Source organism: Verticillium dahliae, genomic scaffold (genome assembly GCF_000150675.1).
Source record: "Verticillium dahliae VdLs.17 supercont1.22 genomic scaffold, whole genome shotgun sequence".
NCBI classification, from domain to species: domain Eukaryota; kingdom Fungi; phylum Ascomycota; class Sordariomycetes; order Glomerellales; family Plectosphaerellaceae; genus Verticillium; species Verticillium dahliae.
The window spans coordinates 423,663-442,271 of NW_009276918.1; the positions used below are offsets into that span (position 1 = coordinate 423,663).

Here is an 18,609-nt window from a genome sequence, read left to right on the forward strand (position 1 = left end):
GAGGGAGGCCACAGACAGCGCGGCTCGTCAAACGTGTAGGCGCCCAAGCTGAGGCCACAGACAGCGCGGCTCGTCAAACGTTTATGCGCCCAAGCTGAAAGATGATCGAAGGCGAGACGAGGCGAGTTGGTGAATAACAGTTGCGCAACAGAAAGAGGATTCAGATGAGGAATCAAAGAGTAGAGTCAAACAGAGAGGAATATACACTTGGATGACCACAACCAAGAGCAGAGGTGAACGGAAGTGACAAATTGACAAACCAAACGAGAGCATGCAAGAACACTCGGCGGCTGGACTTGAGAGAAGAGCCACAAGTTCAGCAAACTCGCTCGGGGCAGGATACGCGAAGTAGCGGACGAGATGGCGGGTACCGAGAGGATTCGCCTCCCGCGCCGTTGATTCTAGCGTACTGGGCCCTGGTCGACGGGAGACAGGGATAGGGCTGGAGAGGCCGAGCAGCTGGGGGCCGGTTAGAGAGAACACACAGCCTTGCCAGGTGCAAGAGAAAAGAGCAAGAAACAGTGTATGTGAGGGACAACGAGGCGATGAGGTTGATGGGGTTGACAGGGTGCCGTGGAGCGAGTGGCCAAAACCCAAGCACACCCAGCGGCTGTAGGGCTTGGTGGGCTTGCCGTTGTCGAGGACAGGGAAGGAACCCCCTCCCCCCGTCTCGCCTGTCCCCGGTGTCTGTGTCCAGGTCGCTGCTCGGGTCTGCATCTAGGTCTGCGCGTGTGTCTGGGTCCGGAGCCCAGGACCGGGACTTTCTCAACCTACTGATTGATGAGTGAGAGAGGGCAAGGGGTCCAATGGTTAAAACTTGGGGCCAGCCATCGATCCCGGCCATCGCCAAGAGGGGGCAGGGAGCTAGCCTGCTAGCCCGATAGACCACATGTCCCAAAGATGTGCATGCCCCATGTCGTACAATAGGATTCGAGCTGCCACTGGAGCTGTTGCTCAGAACGGGGTCATGGTGCTGATCCCGGCAGCCTCAAGTCGACTGTCAACTTGTCAGCCTGGCCTGAGCGCGGTGCGTGGACCAGGGGTGGGCGAGAGGACAGGAGGCGCAACGACAGGATCAAGAGGATGTACGTAGAGAGACTCTGTCGATCAGGTCCGAACATAGCCCCGCGTGAGTTGCTGCCACGGACAATACCGTCTTCGCAGGTGGCCGATCCGTGGTGCTGTCTGGAGATCCATTTAGAGAGACTAGTCGACCTTGAATGGAGCAAGAGAAAGTTGGAGACCATTTGGAGACATTGGAGGCCAAAGTGGATTCAGCAATGGCGTCTAAATCAGAGTCTGGAGACGGCACACGAGAAAGCAGGGGTCGTTCGTGTACACGGTGGTAATGAATGAAGGTGGGTGTACTTCAAGATGCGGGAAGCCGAAGGGGAGAGGGGCGTGCAAGGGGTACAAGGGCGGGGATGGGATGGGATGGGATGGGAGGAGAGCGGAATAGGGGGCGTGACCGCATCACATGTGCCCATTGATACAGGGGGTGGATATAGGGCGAACCGGGGGCCAGGAGCACTAGCTCCTGCTTCAATGGGCCTCAGGTGGCGGCGACGTGGCTGAGGTCCTCGAGTGAAGTTCCTGAGCCCTTGCCAAGTGCCCCGTTCGGGTCACTTTCCGTTTCCTCTTTGCTCTTCCTGCCTTGGCCCTCCTTTTCTCCACCAGCGCTGCCCGGGTACAACACCAACCTGGACGAGAGAACAGCTCAACCCAGCATGATCGCCCAACCCGACGCATACTTTCATCATCGGAAATGTCCCCCGGAGCACCACGTCAACGGTCGGTCATCCAACAGGAACCGACTTGATCTGCAGTCCATCCGCTCCTGACTATCTGTCAAAGGTCTATGGCTACACCGGATGGTTTGCCCGGCGTATGCCATCATCCCGCAATCGCCACGCCTGTCATCAAGGGTCTTTCTCTCTCGAGCTTGTTAGTGTATGACGGGGTTGCGAAGAGCGCAACCAGATTGGATACAATCGTAACAGCCTTTGGCAAGGACAAAGCGTCCGCGTGCCTGGCCGAAGCCAATCCGGCGCCTTGGGATCTTATTGAGCTTTGGGATAATTTCTGCTTCAGACTACCTACCTAGCTAGGTGTTTTCCAGGCCCATCTCCGTCGTTCGATCGATGGCGAATGCAACAAACAACCATCAAAGCACTCCCGGAAACCCTTGGCATTTCAAAGAGGAGTTCAGAGTTCACCCGCGCCGTTCCAAGCCTGTGACCCCTCTTGGGCCCTTTTGGCCCTCCTTCCACTCTCTCAGAGAAAAACGGCCATCGTGGCCGGAGCCAGGATTGATGCCGCGATCTCCGGATAAGAGTCGGCGGCGATGCTCATCGGTCAGGAGCTTGCACATGCAATGGATGTAGTCCGATAATTGTCGCTCGATCCCCAGGGACACGTCTCGCTGGGCGGAGGGAACCATGCGAGCAAGGCCGCTCGTGGTCCAGACCGCTGACCGCCCGAGCGCTTCCCTTACCCATTGCACTGCTCGAACCCCCATGCTGAAAGACCGCGACCTAGACTCAGGCTGTACCTGTTGGGCGATCACGATGCGCCTTCCCGTCGCTGCGCGGATGCATCGAACCGACTCGAAGAAGAAACCATCTCATCAAAAGGTGGCCCTCCGCTCCAGCTGCAGTCAGTTGCTGCTTATCGGCCCCAGTGGCTAGCTAGATCAATGTGACTTCGATGAAAGGGCTTCCCGTACGAGACCAAATCGGTGGATTTGAATGGGAAACATTCGACAGGGATGAGCACTCGAACGGTCTTCAGGGTTCGATCCGTAATCACACCCCCCTCCCCCCTCTCGCCACACCTTAGGAGTGGGCTTGGCTTCCAGTGTGTCCTGAGCTGTGCGTGGCGACGAGCCGAAGAACTGCATGGCAACGGTTGTGTTGGGTGGAGTGTAGACGGCCATGGACCAGCTTCTGGACAGGCTCGGATGACACTTCTTGCTATCCCAATCAAGGCATGTTGCCACTGCCAAACCCAGCTCGTTGACGCCGGTGCTGGTCATGGGGAGGTGGGCGAGTCGGGGAGTGAGTGGGTGTGGTGTGGAGGCTAGACTGGCACTGGAGCCTGGCTTCGGGTTTGCCAACCATGGGATTGTGGCATTTTCTCGATTCTCGTTGACGAAGTCCCTTTTCCCCATCTTCCGAGGCTCGGACCCTTCGACGGCGTTAGCACGATACCACAACTAGAACACAGGCACCGCACCTCAGCATGCGACGCCCGCTTGTTCATCGAGCAAAATGAACTGATAAAGTGACCTAGTGCAGCTGTAAGCTGACCACAAAAAGGAAACGATTGAGGCCATGCGTTGGCGCTCACGTTCATTCCACTACCTGCATACTGCAAGAAGTCTGAGGCTGGAATTTTGGTCTTGCGCTCCACGTATGAGTGACCCTGAGCGATCCAATTTCCGAGGGGCACTGGCGTTGTCCAGCTCGGGCCGGAGCATTTACTCCGGCAGATACATTCCGGAAAAGCTGCCCTTTACTAGAGCGGCATGGCGGCCTTTCGGCAGCTGCCCTGAGCCAAGTGACTTCTCTCGGTGCTTCTCCTACAACGTACAGATCAAAATGCGTGCGCGGCCCCTTCAAAGCCGTGTGGACATCAAGAATTTCAAATGAAAGCGAACCACTGAGCGGATTGCGCGAAATGCTCGGCACGTCTGGTCAGTTTTGCCACTTGGTGCGCGGGGCCCAGGCCGACGGCTGCCGATCATTGACCTTTACGCTCCTGATCTTCTATACTTCTGGGAGCCGTCGTTCGACGAAAAGGTTCGGACCCACGCCAAAATCCCGTGGAATGATGAAATGGTGAATGGCAAAATCCCTGTGCAGCTGACGGGGGGCTGCGGGTGTCGGTCGCCAGCGGCCAGTTGTGTAAATTTCTATTGGCAGCCATCTTGGTCCAGTGCACCAATAGCATGACCGAATCACTCCGGCAGTTGCGCACACAAACTTGAAGAGGTAATAAAGTAGGTACCTGTACCTCAATATAACACATTGGGCCGGCGACAATGATTCAGGGTTGCCAACTCAGCAGGCCTGCCTACCTAGTCGAGAAACACACGCGGCTCTGGCGATGAGCCATTGCTCATCAAGAACTCGGACCCTTACGTTAGGGAAACGGCTTTGCCGTACCTTGACCTGAGTGGGCGAAAAAGCTCTCCACACTAGGTACATGTAGCTTCATGAACGAGTCTCTACAGGTGAGAAGAACAGCTGTCAGCAATGACAAACACCTGAGCTTCAGCATAGAGGTTTCTGGTGGCCCCGGGATCCCTGGCTCGCGCCTCAAGTTAGGACCATGTGGTTCCCGACCTGGTGATTCAAGGCTCCAGTTCGCCTCTTCGGCCCCTGTGCCGCTGCAGCACAGCCACACGGGACCCCAAGTCGAGTGGCGGCCGGAATCCACAGCGTGTCTTGGTATTCAAGGTGGGGTATACAAGCCTGTGGCGGTCGCTCACAGCCTCGACAGGGCCATCAACCCGTCTGACGACGAAGCGGCAAGAAGATCGACAACTCTACCTTCAGTTTTTGTCCAAAACATACGATGGGTGACGAATTTTCCAGTGCTCGAGGAACCTGGAACCTGGGCAGGTTTACCGACGTGGCGAGAAACTCTTATTTTAGCTTCGGCAACGCCTACTCGCGTGGATTCGGCTTAGGAAGGGTGAGGCTGTCAAATTCACTGGTCTGGGAGCATCATGTGAATGAGGCCCCGGGTACTTTGACAGCATACCGGCGTATACTTTGACCAGCTATGCTTGATGACGAGCCGGCAGATGAATGGGTCAGCACACAGAGGCTCGCATGGCATTCATGGAAAGAGGTGGATGACGGGCAAAGTGACTCTGCTTTTTGAGCCGGCGAGTGCGAGCGGAGTCTATCATTACATGCAGCATGATCCAGCGCCCAATGATGTGTTCGAGCCAGACTGCCGGGCCCTTCATTGAGACTAATGCTGGCTACTCCCCTTCATGCGCCCTGCCTGGTCCAATGCACGCTCCAGGAGAAGGCAGGCCATGGCTTCGGATTCGTCCGGACAGGGAGCCTTGTAATTACGGCGCAAAGGGATGTAAGGGCACGTAGAGCCGCAGACAGTGGATGCGAGGGCTGGAGGACTCCGTGAGCCTGCGAGGAGGGCATTCCCACAGGACAAACGTGTTAGCCCGGCAAGATGGGGACCAATGAGCTGTTGTAAGCCTGCCCTTGTAGGCTGAGCACCTCATATGCAGGGTAATCGAGCCAGTAGACTTTCATGTTCTTTGCTTCCTTCCACGGTTGCAGATGGTCCGCACGGAATGAGTGTAGCCGAGTGCAAACCCCTGGGAAGATGCCCCTGTACTTGTCAGTCTGCTAATGTTGTGAGGGCTGTCTCCACAACCTCCTTTGCAGCTGTTGATGCGACTAAGAAGTATTGAATGAAAATTCGCAACCTGACTACCTTACTTGACGAGGAATTCGACCAGGATCGACACTTCTGCATCCGTGGGACCTTGGGGCTTGTGCTTGGTTGGCCCCGGGAACCGCCATGTGTTCGCCTCTGTCAGTCGAGAGGTGTGCCGCATAGCCTTGCGTTTCGATACTCAACAGATCCAAATGGCCATGTGCGATGTACTTGAATGCCCCAAGCTCGTTGGTTTTGCTGATAGGTGCACGCTTTCTTCGTCTGGCTTTATTCGTTTGATTTACTACATGCCTCGTGCTGTTGTACAACGCTGCCCATGTCTCCTACGTCGTCAAATCTCGGTCCTTTAATCCTTCTTCAGGGGTAGCAGAATCTCCTCAATGCCCTTGCTGGTAATGACCATCATCTGCAGCGCGTCACCGACCTCAATATGACGCTCCACTGCGCCATCAAACGCATCCTTGACCAAGATCTCGGCCTCCTTGCGCTCCAAGGGCACCACTTCCCTCTCCTTCAGCTCGTGTCCAACGCCACTGCCAGGGACATATTGGTTCTTGAAGTTGACCTGATTGTCAAGGAAGGGCGTGATTAGACTGGCAGCAGCACCGCCAGCCCTGCTCTGCTCCCTCTCGTAGCTGCCCACGGGGTCGTACGAGAAGACGGCGCCGACGCCCTTCTCGTCGAGACCGCCGAGAATGGCGTAGACGTAGTACGGGAAGAAGCGCTTCTGGTAGAGTATCGTCGAGAGACGCTTGGCGCACGCCGTGACGCTCATGGCCTTGCCGTGGCGGTAACGGTAGATCTTGCAGATGGCATCCAGGCGCTCCTTGAGAGCCTCGCCATCGGCTGCGAAGCCAACAACTGACAGGAGAATGGTCGCATCATCCTGGTTAGATGTTGTGCCGCCAATCTTGTAAACTTTGGGAGAGTATCGAGAGTTGATGCTGTATCCGGATGTGCTACGGGTGTCACCGGCCACGATCGCGAAGTCGGCTCCGGCGATGGCGAGCGTGGAGCCGCCGTTATCGGTGTATCTTGAAGATCTTAGCTTTACGTAGTCCAGCAAGTCATGGGCCTGTCTTACGGGTTGAAGCGGTGCTCTCTGTGCTCGCCGTGTGCGGACTTGGGGGCATCGGAGAAGGAGTAGTTGGGCCCGTTCATCAGGGGGTTTTGGCTGAACATTGCGGCCATTGTGCAGTTTCCCACCAGTTGCGTGTCGGGAGGTGTTATGTGTGCTGGATGTAGTGACTGGATCGGTGTGGAAGCGCTTGCGATGAGGTTGGGGACGTTTGCTCGATAAGTCTGGGTTAATGCGTCGATAGGTGAGGTTGAAGCTGAGCACGCGTCAAGCTGGCAGCCTTGCTAAGGTGGAAGCTACGGGGAAGCTACGATGACTAAGGTAGAAAAGTGGAGTCCTATAGTCCACCAGTCGTCACCCTGCAGGAGGTCACTTCGCGATGGCTTCACAAGCTTGCCAGTCTGGCAAAACAAGTCGGGCGTACCATTGCTATTTCCCCGTCTGCATTTCGAAACCCCAGCGTCTGTCCATCTAGACCTCGCGAGAGGGTTTTGGCTCTCAAGATGTCGCGCGATATCAGGCTGAAGGCACTGCAGAAGATTGCTGCATTGTCTGCCGCCAGCTCGACTACCTCTTTCGACAGATCTGATCTCGACAGATTATGCAAGGCATGCCCCCCGCATGGCAGAAGCTCTAATGGCTATTCTTCTAGTCAGACTTTCGCTATTGGACGCGTGCCAATGGTAGGATCTCTGTCTTATCCCTTATTGATTTCAAAGCTTATCTCGACGTAGACAATTCGCGAATTCGAAGTCCTTCTCGCCCTCTGCAAAGCCGCCCCGTCAATAAAAACTAGCCAAAGTGCTCAGAAGCTGGCCAATCAGCTTGTCCCCTATATACTCGAAGCTCACGTTCAGGCATTTGTTCACTCGCCGTTCTTCAAGAAAATCGATCCCTCTCCTACGGAGGCCTTGGCATTTAATGTCACCGCAGCCCTGCTGTCTCTCGGCACAAACTACGATGCACTGGAGGAGGTAGTCTCGGACAGTCTCTGGGCGTTCATAAATGCTTGCAGTCATGCTGCTGAAAACATTGTACCTACGTCTGCGGATCCCCCCGAAGGCCCAACTTTGGACAACGCCATCCAGACGGCCACGATTGCAATCTCTTTGTTGGGTTTCCTGGAAGCTGCTGCAGCTCAGGCCGACTTCTGGCGTGCTGGAGGCAGACTAGCCTTGATTCAAAGAGTAAAGGAACTCCTGTCTGAACCGTTTCTCATCGCGGCTGAGACGGCCTTTTCCACGATCCGCAATGCGCACTCGCCAGATCGCCACACCAAGGAGTGGAAGCGCACTCTTCGCCACTATTCTGTCATTGGCCGACCACTTGGAGCGATGCTTCTGCAGAGGAGTTTCATGTGGCTTCTTGTGGCTGCTACCTCACTTCTGACCACCGATGCCACTACACTGAGAAGCACGCATGTCCTTGATGTCCACATGTCGGGCACCAAGCAGCCCGAGCCTTCGCGTGCTGCCGATGTTGATATACGATCCCTGGACTGTTATGCGAATATGGCATTGAATCAGATGGATTATCTCGAAGCAAGTGCCGATTTTGTGAGACTCGGATCCGTGGGCGAGCAAGAGCTGGCTTTTGCTGTAAAATCCGCTGCCCTGATCAGTTATCTCAATTGCTCACTTATCAACGAAGACGTCGCTGATTCTGACAATGTCATGTCTTGGCTTGAGGAGGCACTCGCCGACCCGCTCCAGATGGCTGATGAGACCTTGGCTTCGGTCGTGCTTCGGGCAATGGCCATTACGTGCAGAATCACGCCGAGCTACGCCAATACTGTCAGTCGTCTGCTGCCACGCTTCATTGTACAGACGGCGCCTGATTCGAAGACTGTCGCCATTGCGTCTAAGAGTTTGGCATTTGTGCTTCGGAAGCTGTCACAGGATGCCGTCATCACAACACTCTACACCCTAGGTAATGTTTTGAGCCCCGGCTCAGATCGTACGATTGCCAACAGTACAATGAACGACTTGAGCCAGGAGGGGCCAACATCCGTTTATGCGGGACGGCATTCCATGGGAAGCAGCATATCTCTTCAAATTACTGGTGAAGAAGAAACCGCGGTTGTCTGGGGCAATGTGGTCCAAGCCGTCTGCGGCATTGCGGCTGCATGCAACGACCAAAAGATAACCGCTCTCGCTCAGTCCATGCTCCTACAGAAAATTGACAAAATAAGCCCTCGTGTCGATGCTCAAATCATCATTGGCGCCGCGGCACTGGCATTGAAGGGGGGTCAACTAGAGTTCCGCTCTTTGTTGAAGATGTACTCGAGGATCTCCCACCTCGGAGTTTCCAGCGATAAGGGCTTCCTCCTGGATGCTGTAAGTGTGATACCATTCATCCTGCAGGTTTTGAGCGACTCCCTAACAAAAACTCAAGGTCATGAAAGCCCGGGTACACCTCTCTACCCACCTCCGACGCGGATCGCCGTTATATGACATATATTGGGAGCACCTCTTGGAAAGCATCATCTCCATTGGTGATGTGCACAAATCGCAAACGAAAGATGCCGACCTTCAACTTGCGGCACAGGAGATTGCACAGTTACTGCGACCTCTTGCAGTCATTATGTCTGCAAACGATCTCGCATTCAATAATGTCACTGATGATGAGTCCCATACTTTGATTAGAGACGCATGGTTTAACCTTGTTGTCCATGGATTCACCGTTCAATCAGACCTCGGAATACAGTACCAGGACGAGCTGCGACTCATGGCCATCCACTCTCCGCCACTTGTTGCTGAACAGAGAGGAGAGCAGATCGAGAGTGACATTGAGCTAAACACTGTGCTGCGCCGTGGCATGAGCTCGGAGCGGGAGACAGCAAAGAGGAAGCATCTGAGTGACTTGGTGCCCTCAAAGGATCAGGAGATCAAGGGCCTTAGCTATCGGAAGGTCATTTTCTTGCAGTCGGCGTACCTAGTGGAGAGCCTCCGAGCAGACTCTGGCGACTGCACGAAGGTACTCTCTTATTTCCTGGAGCCCAGCATGCGCCGCGGAGACGTCAGCAGCACGATGGAGGGTATTGCCACTGCGGTGCTTGAAAAGTATCTGCGGAAGACCCTCGGGGGCCAAGACTCGAGTTTTTCGGCACCCTTTGCGGCATCACAACTCGCCGCGGTACTTTGCAATTGTTGTCACCGGATCGAGCGTGTGCAGCAAGCGGCATTTACTTACGCTGATCGTATCATCAGAGATGTTCCTTCAGCGCTTTGTCACCGAACTTCACTCTTTGCTCTGTTGGAGCTACTTTCCCTTATGTGGACCAGCTGTCTCGAGGCCGAAACAGACCTTTACGCTCCCCGCTCCTGTTTTACTTCGACACTTGGCGGCGTCTCCGTTGAGGTCTCCGATGACTATGACTTCCGGCGTAAGACTCTCGACAATCTCCACCGCAAGGCTAAGGCTTGGGTTTCGGGAGTCATTGGCCTTGCCCCATTGGACGTAAAGGGCCAACTCCAGACATACCTGTCAGAATTCAATGACGAGGGCGCGTACGGCCACATTTCCCTAGGTCGCTCGTTTGCACTTGAAATGTCCTCCGTCATTCCCTCCACAGACCAGAGGTTGCAGTCTTTGGACTTGGTGGGAGCCTGCAACATCAACACGGCTTCAGACTTTGTCGCACAATACACGACGCGTCAAGAGTACCGCTACGGAGAAACTCTACCTGATCGCGGCACTGAACTGGTGAGTTTCATGCACTTGAACCGTAGGGCCTCCTTTGTGCAGTCCTCAGTGTCATCCGCCTCGGAGAGCAACAATGCGGCCACCGCCCTTGCCCACGTTGAAGCGCGGCTCCGGAGCAAGAAGTCAACTCCACTTTCCGAGGTTAGGGATATACTTCGACGAGCTGCCGCTTTGCTCTGTCGTAGCAGTCGCGATGAGTCTGATGTCGTTCACTACTTGGTCAGCATTCCTTTTGCCATGTTTACGAAGGAATCCACCAAACTCGGTGTTTCGCTGTGGCTTGGTGTCATGAACGAGAATCCCCGTCTCGAGCCCCGTCTCCTTTCTGAGATTGCCCAGCAGTGGGAGCTTTCCATCCAGCGAAGGCTCGGGCTCTTCAGTCGAACCGTCACGTAAGTCTTAACACATCCAGCTTGGCTGGTCTGCCAGCTAACTCGTTACAGTCATCCTGACCCCTTCTTCCTGCGCGGAGAATCGGCGCCAAGCGATCTCGAAGGCATTGCCAAACAGAGACACCACGTCCATAATCTGTTGTCGCCGCACATGCGCCTGATGCAGTTTTTCGCCAGCCACTTCAACGCTACGCGCCTTGGCAGCCCCGATGTCCAGAAGATCTTTTTGCGAATTCTCGATATCACCCTTGATGCCATTCTTACAGCAACACCGCACCCGGTGGCCCGCGAGTTGAGATATCAGATTGTCCTTTTCGGATTAAAGGTCATCCGCGTCTGCACAACCATTGGGGCAGTGGCCCTGGGGCGTCTGAAAGAAAAGTTGCTATCAGCCGGACTGAGCTGGTTCAGGGCCGCGCCGCGTTGGTCCTTTGGCAGCAACATCCTCCAGCTGAAGACTGAACTTCGATTGCTGTCTGACGTTGTCGTCTCCTTGAAGCAGGTTGATGCTATTGGTGCTCCGGCCGGAGGCAACCTCAAGTCGCTCAAGGCTAAGACGCAGCTATTGTTGCTACTGATTGAGAACGAGCACACGCGACTCTCTGTCTGGGTTCATCCGCTTGAGCCACACAAAGCACACACCCTGAGTCATGCTGCGCCAAAGACGGCGCTCGAGGTAAGCGTGACATTGAATTTGTTGCCGAAGAAAATGCACTGACAACATCTAGAACTCTTTGGTTCCTTTAGTCAGAACAGCATGGGCAGAGGATCCGTCCATCGCCATTGAACTTGTGTCAAGGTTTCAGATTCCTCGTCTGCATCAGGAAGTGCGCTGGCTTCTCCTCAATTTTCCAGCCAAAGCGGTGTCTGAACCTGAGGCACTCCCTATTCTCTTGGGTGGTACATTGCCGAACGATGTCAGCTTCCAGCTCAAGGTTAGTTTTGCCCGTTTTGATTTTAAAACCTGGCTCACATGAATCACAGTACCTGCTTCTCTGGGCACCGGTGAATCCGATCACGGCAGCCACCTATTTCTCCCCTACCTATCGCAGCAACCCATACTTGACTCAATACGCCATGAAGGCACTTGAGTCTCACTCGAGCGAGGTTACCTTCTTCTACATTCCTCAGATTGTACAGGCACTTCGCTACGATGCTCTGGGTTACGTTGAGCGGTATATTCTGGAGACTGCAAAGTTCTCTCAACTATTCGCTCATCAGATCATTTGGAATATGAAGGCGAACGCCTACAAGGACGATAGCGGCACCATTGTAAGACTTTTGTTTGTGCGCATGCAAAAGATTGGACTAACATGATGCAGCCTGATGCCATCAAACCCACCCTGGACACGGTTCAGGAGAAGATGGTGGCCAACTTCAGTGACGCTGACCGCGACTTTTACCTGCGCGAGTTTGCCTTCTTCGATGAGGTGACCAGTATATCGGGCAAGCTTAAGCCATTCATCAGCCGGCCGAAGCCGGAGAAGGCGCAGAAGATCGAGGAGGAGCTCCGCAAGATCAAGGTAGACGTGGGCGTGTACTTGCCCATCAGCTCAGATGGCGTTGTCATTGGCATCGACCGCAAGTCGGGCAAACCCCTGCAGAGCCATGCCAAGGCGCCGTACATGGCAACTTTCCGTGTCAAGAAAGCGAAGAAGTCCATTGCCGTTGATGGCGAAGAATTGGTCGAAGAGGTTGGCAAGCAAGCTGCTCAACACCAGGACAGCCAGACAGTCGAAGTGTGGCAGTCGGTCATTTTCAAGGTCGGCGACGATTGCCGACAGGATGTTCTCGCGCTGCAGATGATCGCCGCATTTCGAGGCATCTTCCAGAGCGTGGGCCTCGACGTCTATGTGTTCCCCAACCGCGTCACAGCGACGGCGCCGGGTTGCGGTGTCATTGAGGTGCTCCCCAATTCGGTGTCGCGCGACATGCTTGGCCGCGAGGCAGTCAACGGTCTGTACGACTACTTCATCTCCAAGTACGGCAACGAGGACTCGCTCCGCTACCAAAAGGCGCGCACCAACTTCGTCAAGAGCATGGCGGCCTACTCCGTCATCTCGTTCCTCCTGCAGTTCAAGGACCGCCACAACGGCAACATTATGATCGACGACGCGGGCCACATCCTGCACATTGATTTCGGCTTCTGCTTTGACATTGCGCCGGGCGGCATCAAGTTTGAGCGTGCCCCCTTCAAGCTGACCACCGAGATGATGGCCGTCATGGGCGGCGCCGACCACCAGGCCTTCAAGTGGTTCGAGGAACTGACGGTCAAGTCCTTCCTCGCGAGCCGGCAGTACTGTGAGAAGCTCAGCCAGATCGTCCTGCTCATGATGGACAGCGGGCTGCCGTGCTTCAAGCCCGAGACGGTCAAGCACTTTAAGCAGCGGTTCGTGCTCGAGAAGAGCGAGCGCGAGGCGGCCGAGTTTATGAAGGACCTCATCAAGAAGAGCGCCGGCAGCTACTCGACGGGTGTATACGACCAGTTCCAGCTGCTGACCAACGGGATTCCCTACTGATGGAGGAGATGGATGGACATGGTTTCATGTGCGGCTTACACTGCATTTACTACAATACATATTTAGATGGTATGCCTACAGCCTCGACTTATCCTGAAAATTTGTGGCCCCATGGCGCACACGCCTGTGCAGAACCATCTATGAAACAACGCCGCTTGTTGAACAAAATGAGACTACCCCGCCACCTTTCCCGCTGCTACCCCGGCAGGCGGTCCTGTGATACCGCAAGGCCTGGGTATGTATATGCTTCCATTTTGCAAGGGAAAATACAAATCGAAATCAAAAGTAGGAGACGGTTTGGATACATGTTGGAGGATTATTTGTTAATGTGTGTCTGGAGGTTGTAGGTGGCGTAGTCGACGTGCACGAAAGCACGGTCAACGATGGGCACCGACTCGAGGAAGTATGTGATGACCTCGCTGAGGTCGTGGCTGTCTTTGAGGGGCATGTTGGCGGAGAGAACTATGTCGACCTCGACGAACAGCTTGTCGCCGGCGTGGTAGGCACGGAGGTTCTGGATCTGCTTGACCGCTGTGGAGAAACGCATCGTCAGGTAGAGGACTGTCGTCGTTAGCATCACCGCCGCTGAGAGGGGAAATCAGGAAGAGACATACGCAAGTTCCGCTCGTCGGACGTGGCAGAGAAACCCGTCAGGTTGCGGACGTGATGCATGGAGGTCTGACTCCAGTTGAGGATGACGACAAGGGACAGAAGCAGGCCGCCAAGTGCGTCGAACCACCAAATCTTGGCGTAGAAGCCGACAATGGGGAAGAAGATGGAGCCGGTGTTGAAAATCACGTCGGTCATGGCATCGTCGGCCAGGGCACGGACGGAAGAGTTCTTGACCATGCGGCACCAGAGCCAGCAGGCGCCCTTGATGACGACTGTACCCACCATAATGGCGATGGCGGGAATGCCAAGCTCGATGATGGTGCGGTCGGGGGAGGCAAGCTTCTGGATAGCGGCGAGAGCGACCTGGGTGAAGGAGACGACCATGACGATGGAGAAGACGAGGACGCCGATGGGCTCGAGACGGCGGCGGCCGACAGGGTATCGATGCTGATCGTTCTGGCTGGCGGCGATAAGCCGAGTGGTAGTCCAGACAATGGCGGTACTGAGGAAGTCGAGGATGGCATCGACGAGAGAAGCGAGGACGGAGACTGAGGGAACGGAGAGGACAACAACGACTTTGCCAAGCAGAAGAATGGCATTGGCAAGGAAGTTGACCCAGATGGCCAAGGTCACAATGGGGTCGCTGCTGTCGAGGTCGGAGTCCTCGAGCCAGGGAATCTCGGGCTTGGGGTAGTCATCACTGTCGGCGGCAACGGGACGGGCCTCCTCCTCGTCGTAAAGGGCCTCGTCGCGATCGTTAATACCGCCGAGGAGCGGTGTCGACTCGGTGGGCTTGAAGATGTCCTTGGGGTTGCGGCGCGGCAGCTTCTTGCCGTTGATATTGGTAGCGCTGTCGGCGGACGTGAGGTCGGCGCTCGTGCTCACGTCGGCACTACTGCCGAGCTGCGTGGTGGGTGTCCCCGAGGGGTCGGCTCCGAGCTGGCCAGCTGCAGAGAGAGAAGAAGAGAGAGGCGTGGGCGACTCCTCGGAAATGGTGCCCGGGACGTCGACAGGACGAAAGGCAGAAGCATCGAGGGACTCGGAGTACTCGTTGAGAAGATCATGAGGCACGGAGGAGTCGAGGAGCTGGTCGATGTAGAGGTACATGCGGATGAGGTCGTTGTTGCGCTCGTAATATTCGCGCAGCGGCTTGGTCATGGCCCTGAGCTGCTCCTGGGTCTTCCAGTAACGATCCCATTGATAACGGGGGTTGCTGTTGCCGATGAGACGCATGCTCCTCATCTGAGGGCTGAATATCATCTGGCTCAGGCGGCGCTCCTCGGCCGTCGGGCGACGCGGTCGGCCGCCATCGTCCGAGTTCCTGTGAGGCAGCAGCCGCGATGCGTCCGACTCGTCGTCCTCGTCATCGCTCGGCAGGTGGAAGCCTCTGTGCAGGCGAGGCGACTGAGGATGACCATCGCGGATGCTGGCAGTGGAGCGGTTGCGAATGAGCGTGGCCAAGGTGCCGTTGCCACGAGTGTGGAGGGGGTACGGGTATGAGTCTGTCTCGGCGTGGACGGCGCGTGTGGTGGATGAAGCTCGCGAGGACCCCATGGCGGGTGGCCTCTGAAGCGCGTGGAATGGGCTTCGGGTCGAATCTGATATGTCGTGTCTGACGCAATTGGTGAAAATAAGCTTAATAGAGGCTGGATACAGCAAGGCCTTAGTGTCTCTTGGGGAAGACAGTTTTGGGTCGTTTTGGGGCAGCTCTGAACAGCTTGGGCAGCTCTGAACAGCTTGGGCAGCTCGTAGAGAGGGTAAACGGGTGTAGGAGCGAGTGTAGCCGGGTCTGGGTACGAGGAGGGCAGGTTTTGTCGGTTTTTTTCGATTCGAGCTCCCTCGCTGGTCTTGCAGGGGCCACCTGCCCCACGACGAATGGGCTGTGTCAATTGGGACCCCGCCCAGCTCGATGGAGGGGTGGTGCCTGCCTTGCCTGCCTTGCCTGCTTGCCTGCCTTTGTTGGCAAGGGAGAAGGGGAAGGGGGGGCCCTGAGAGCTGTGAGGGGAAGCTTCACCTCACCCACTGCAACTGAACGTGCAGCTGCGAGCTCCCGTCGCTCTTTCTTGGACCCCTGATTCACGTCACCGCTCGCCTCAGGTCCAACCAATCCCGCCCCGTCCCTTCCCTTCGTGCCCTTCTTGCCCTCCTACAAAGTACCCTTCCCCTCCTGACTCAGCTGTCGTGCAGCTGCTGCCGCACCTCCACAGCAGTTGCCATCCACGTATCATCAAGGTAACTACCACCGCAGCCTTCTGCCGTCCCCCCGTGCATCCCGTACATCACCAGGCCTTCAACCAACCCTCGAGTCAATGACCCCGCTCGGTGTGCTACCTCATATCACATGGCTGATCCGGCGGCTGCCGCGGCCATCTTCCAAAGCCCCGTCCTCCTGACCAACACACAGACACGGCGCGAATGCTCGGTCACGGTGGTTTCGGGTCGATGGATCCATTCCCTCGGGGTCCTTGCGTGGTGTTTTTTATTTTCAACTCCGCTTTGAGTTTCGGAAACTACCTGGACGGTGTTTGATTGTCTTGGCTGTGAGCGACCCCTGCAGATCAAACTAAAGCTTAAGAGTTGCTCAACTGCTTATTCTATCGGAAAGGCCATTGTCACGCCCATCCTGAGGGTCCCTGAGAGGATGACGGAAGGCTCGTGTGTAGACACGATATACATGCCCAGGAGTAAGACCCCACTGTAACTCGACGGACTACAAGATCAAGTTCGAGACCTGAGGCCATCACCTCCCGAGCAGCACCCTCGGAGTCTTGACTTGACACTTCCATCAGAGATGTTGCCCAGGACCGTGCTTATTCTACGGACCCTTCTCTGTTGGAAAGACAATGCGAACCCTCAGTGTCCGTCCCAAGTCGAACATACTTCCAAATTCCATCTTCCAACCGAGTCAGAAGGATAGCACCGAGACACGTCTAACGGCGTTCGGCACCGTCTCCCAGTGAAAGCATCAGCGCCAGACTGTATCATGGAAAGGGTTGCGACAGCTCGACAGAGCACGCCAATCGACACGAGATCGCAACCTCGGATGAATCGATACTAGGTACCTTGAAGATGCTAGGCTTTGGACTACTATCACACTTATCCACAAAGCATCCTGCAAACATGCCCTATCCAGCATGAGCAGACATACTCTCCCCAGCAATACTAATCTCCGCCTACAGCTCGACGCCAAGGTTGACGTGCACGGCCTTGCTCTGCGTGTACGCGTCGAGCGCGTACTGTCCCAACTCTCGTCCGATGCCGGAAGACTTATATCCGCCAAAGGGGATGCCAAAGTGTGAATCGCCCGACGAGTTGATCCACACCATGCCCGCCTGCAGCTTGCGCGCGACCTTGTGTGCGCGGCCGATCTTTTGGGTGAACAGAGCTGCTGCGAGGCCATACGACGTATCGTTGGCCTTGGCAATGACCTCGGCATCGCTGCTGAATTTGGAGATGACCACTACGGGGCCGAAGATTTCCTCCTTGACGATGCGCATGTCCTCGGTGGTCTGTGTCTAGTACTTAGCTCCTCTCTCCAGATTCATGTCTAGACAGGCATGCGCTCGGTTGTGTATGAAGCAGCCTCGTCACGGCACTTACATCAGCAAAGATGGTGGGCTCCAGGAAGTATCCCTTCTCAGCGTGCCTGCTGCCGCCGTACAGGAGTCGGGCTCCAGCCTTCTTGCCCTCCTCAATGTACGATATGACTCTGTCGAACTGCGCCTTGGACACCTGAGGGCCCTGCACCACCTGCTCGTCAAAGGCGTCGCCGAGCTTCGCGTTTTCCTTGGTGACCTCGATGAACTTGTCGAGGAATGCGTCATAGATGGCCTCGTGGACGTAGATCCTCGACGTCGACGTGCAAACCTCGCCCTTGTTGTCCATGATGCCAAAGTGACACCACTTGACGGCCTGGTCGAGCTCAGCATCCTCAAAGACAATGGACGGACTCTTGCCGCCGCACTCGAGGGTGATGTTCTTCAGGTTGTTCGAAGCCTCCTTCATCACGGCACGACCCGTGTTGGTGCTCCCTGTAAAGGCCACCTTGTCGACATCCATGTGTCCGGCAAGAGCCTTGCCCGCGACAGGCCCCAAACCAGGCAGGATGTTGACAACGCCAGCGGGCAGGCCAGCCTCGATGACGAGGTTGCCAAAGTAAAGCGCCGACAGGGGCGTCTGCTCGGCAGGCTTCAGCACGACCGTGTTGCCGCAGGCCAGAGCCGGGGCGACCTTCCATGCGAGCATCATAAAGGGGAAGTTCCAGGGGATGATCTGGGCGCAGACGCCAAGGGGCTCCTGCAGGACGTACGCCAGCTTGGTGGGGGCCGTCTCGATGGTGCGGCCCGTGATTTTGTCGGCGGCGCCGGCGTAGTATCGGAAGACGTTGTAGGACTCGTCGAGGTCGCCGGCCAAGGCGGCACTGTACGGCTGCGGAGCGGGGGCCGGGTGTCTCAGCACGGCTGCGGGCAAAACGGGCAGACTCAACGTACCTTGCCATTGTCGTAGGCGTCAATGGCGGCAATCAGCTCTCGGTCGCGGTCGATGAGCTCGGCGAGTCTGTATAGGAACGCGCCCCTGTCGACGGCAGCTAGGTCGGACCATTCGCCGCTGAAGGCTCTGCGCGCCGCGGCGACAGCCTTGTCGACGTCTTCCACTGAGGCGCCCTTCAATTTGAGCACTTCTACTTCGGTCCTGAAGGCCATGTGAGCAGCCAGACGCCGCGTGACCAAAGACAAGCGACCTACACGGGGTTGGTAATGGCAAACTCATCGCCGGAGGCTGGAACAAACTGGTTGTCGATGAAGAGGCCTGTAGGTTGCTCGTACTTGCGGCCGTTCGGCAGAGTGATCGGTGTTGAGGACGCCAT

At 56.0% G+C, this 18,609-nt stretch overlaps 4 protein-coding genes across 4 annotated transcripts; 1 reads left to right on the plus strand and 3 right to left on the minus strand.

The window, feature by feature from the left end:
- Positions 1–5,782: 5,782 nt before the first annotated feature.
- VDAG_08799 (proteasome component C5) lies at positions 5,783–6,732 on the minus strand (the record flags this gene model as incomplete). Its single annotated transcript, XM_009651116.1, has 2 exons — positions 6,521–6,732; positions 5,783–6,470 (listed from the first exon to the last, which is right to left on the minus strand). The coding sequence occupies exons 1-2, from the start codon at positions 6,625–6,627 to the stop codon at positions 5,783–5,785; spliced, it is 795 nt and encodes a 264-aa protein (XP_009649411.1). The 5' UTR covers positions 6,628–6,732.
- A 285-nt stretch (positions 6,733–7,017) lies between these two features.
- VDAG_08800 (phosphatidylinositol 4-kinase STT4) lies at positions 7,018–13,226 on the plus strand (the record flags this gene model as incomplete). The annotated part of the gene is made up of 8 exons (XM_009651117.1): positions 7,018–7,197; positions 7,249–8,850; positions 8,909–9,576; positions 9,799–10,611; positions 10,663–11,287; positions 11,340–11,546; positions 11,596–11,883; positions 11,934–13,226. 8 exons carry the CDS (start codon positions 7,018–7,020, stop codon positions 13,128–13,130), a joined length of 5,580 nt encoding a protein of 1,859 aa, XP_009649412.1. The 3' UTR covers positions 13,131–13,226.
- A 220-nt stretch (positions 13,227–13,446) lies between these two features.
- Positions 13,447–15,296, minus strand: VDAG_08801 (cation efflux family protein; the record flags this gene model as incomplete). Its single annotated transcript, XM_009651118.1, has 2 exons — positions 13,447–13,661; positions 13,745–15,296. The coding sequence occupies 2 exons, from the start codon at positions 15,294–15,296 to the stop codon at positions 13,447–13,449; spliced, it is 1,767 nt and encodes a 588-aa protein (XP_009649413.1).
- A 1,490-nt stretch (positions 15,297–16,786) lies between these two features.
- On the minus strand, positions 16,787–18,609 carry VDAG_08802 (aldehyde dehydrogenase; the record flags this gene model as incomplete). The annotated part of the gene is made up of 4 exons (XM_009651119.1): positions 16,787–17,251; positions 17,343–18,170; positions 18,233–18,434; positions 18,488–18,609. The coding sequence occupies 4 exons, from the start codon at positions 18,607–18,609 to the stop codon at positions 16,916–16,918; spliced, it is 1,488 nt and encodes a 495-aa protein (XP_009649414.1). The 3' UTR covers positions 16,787–16,915.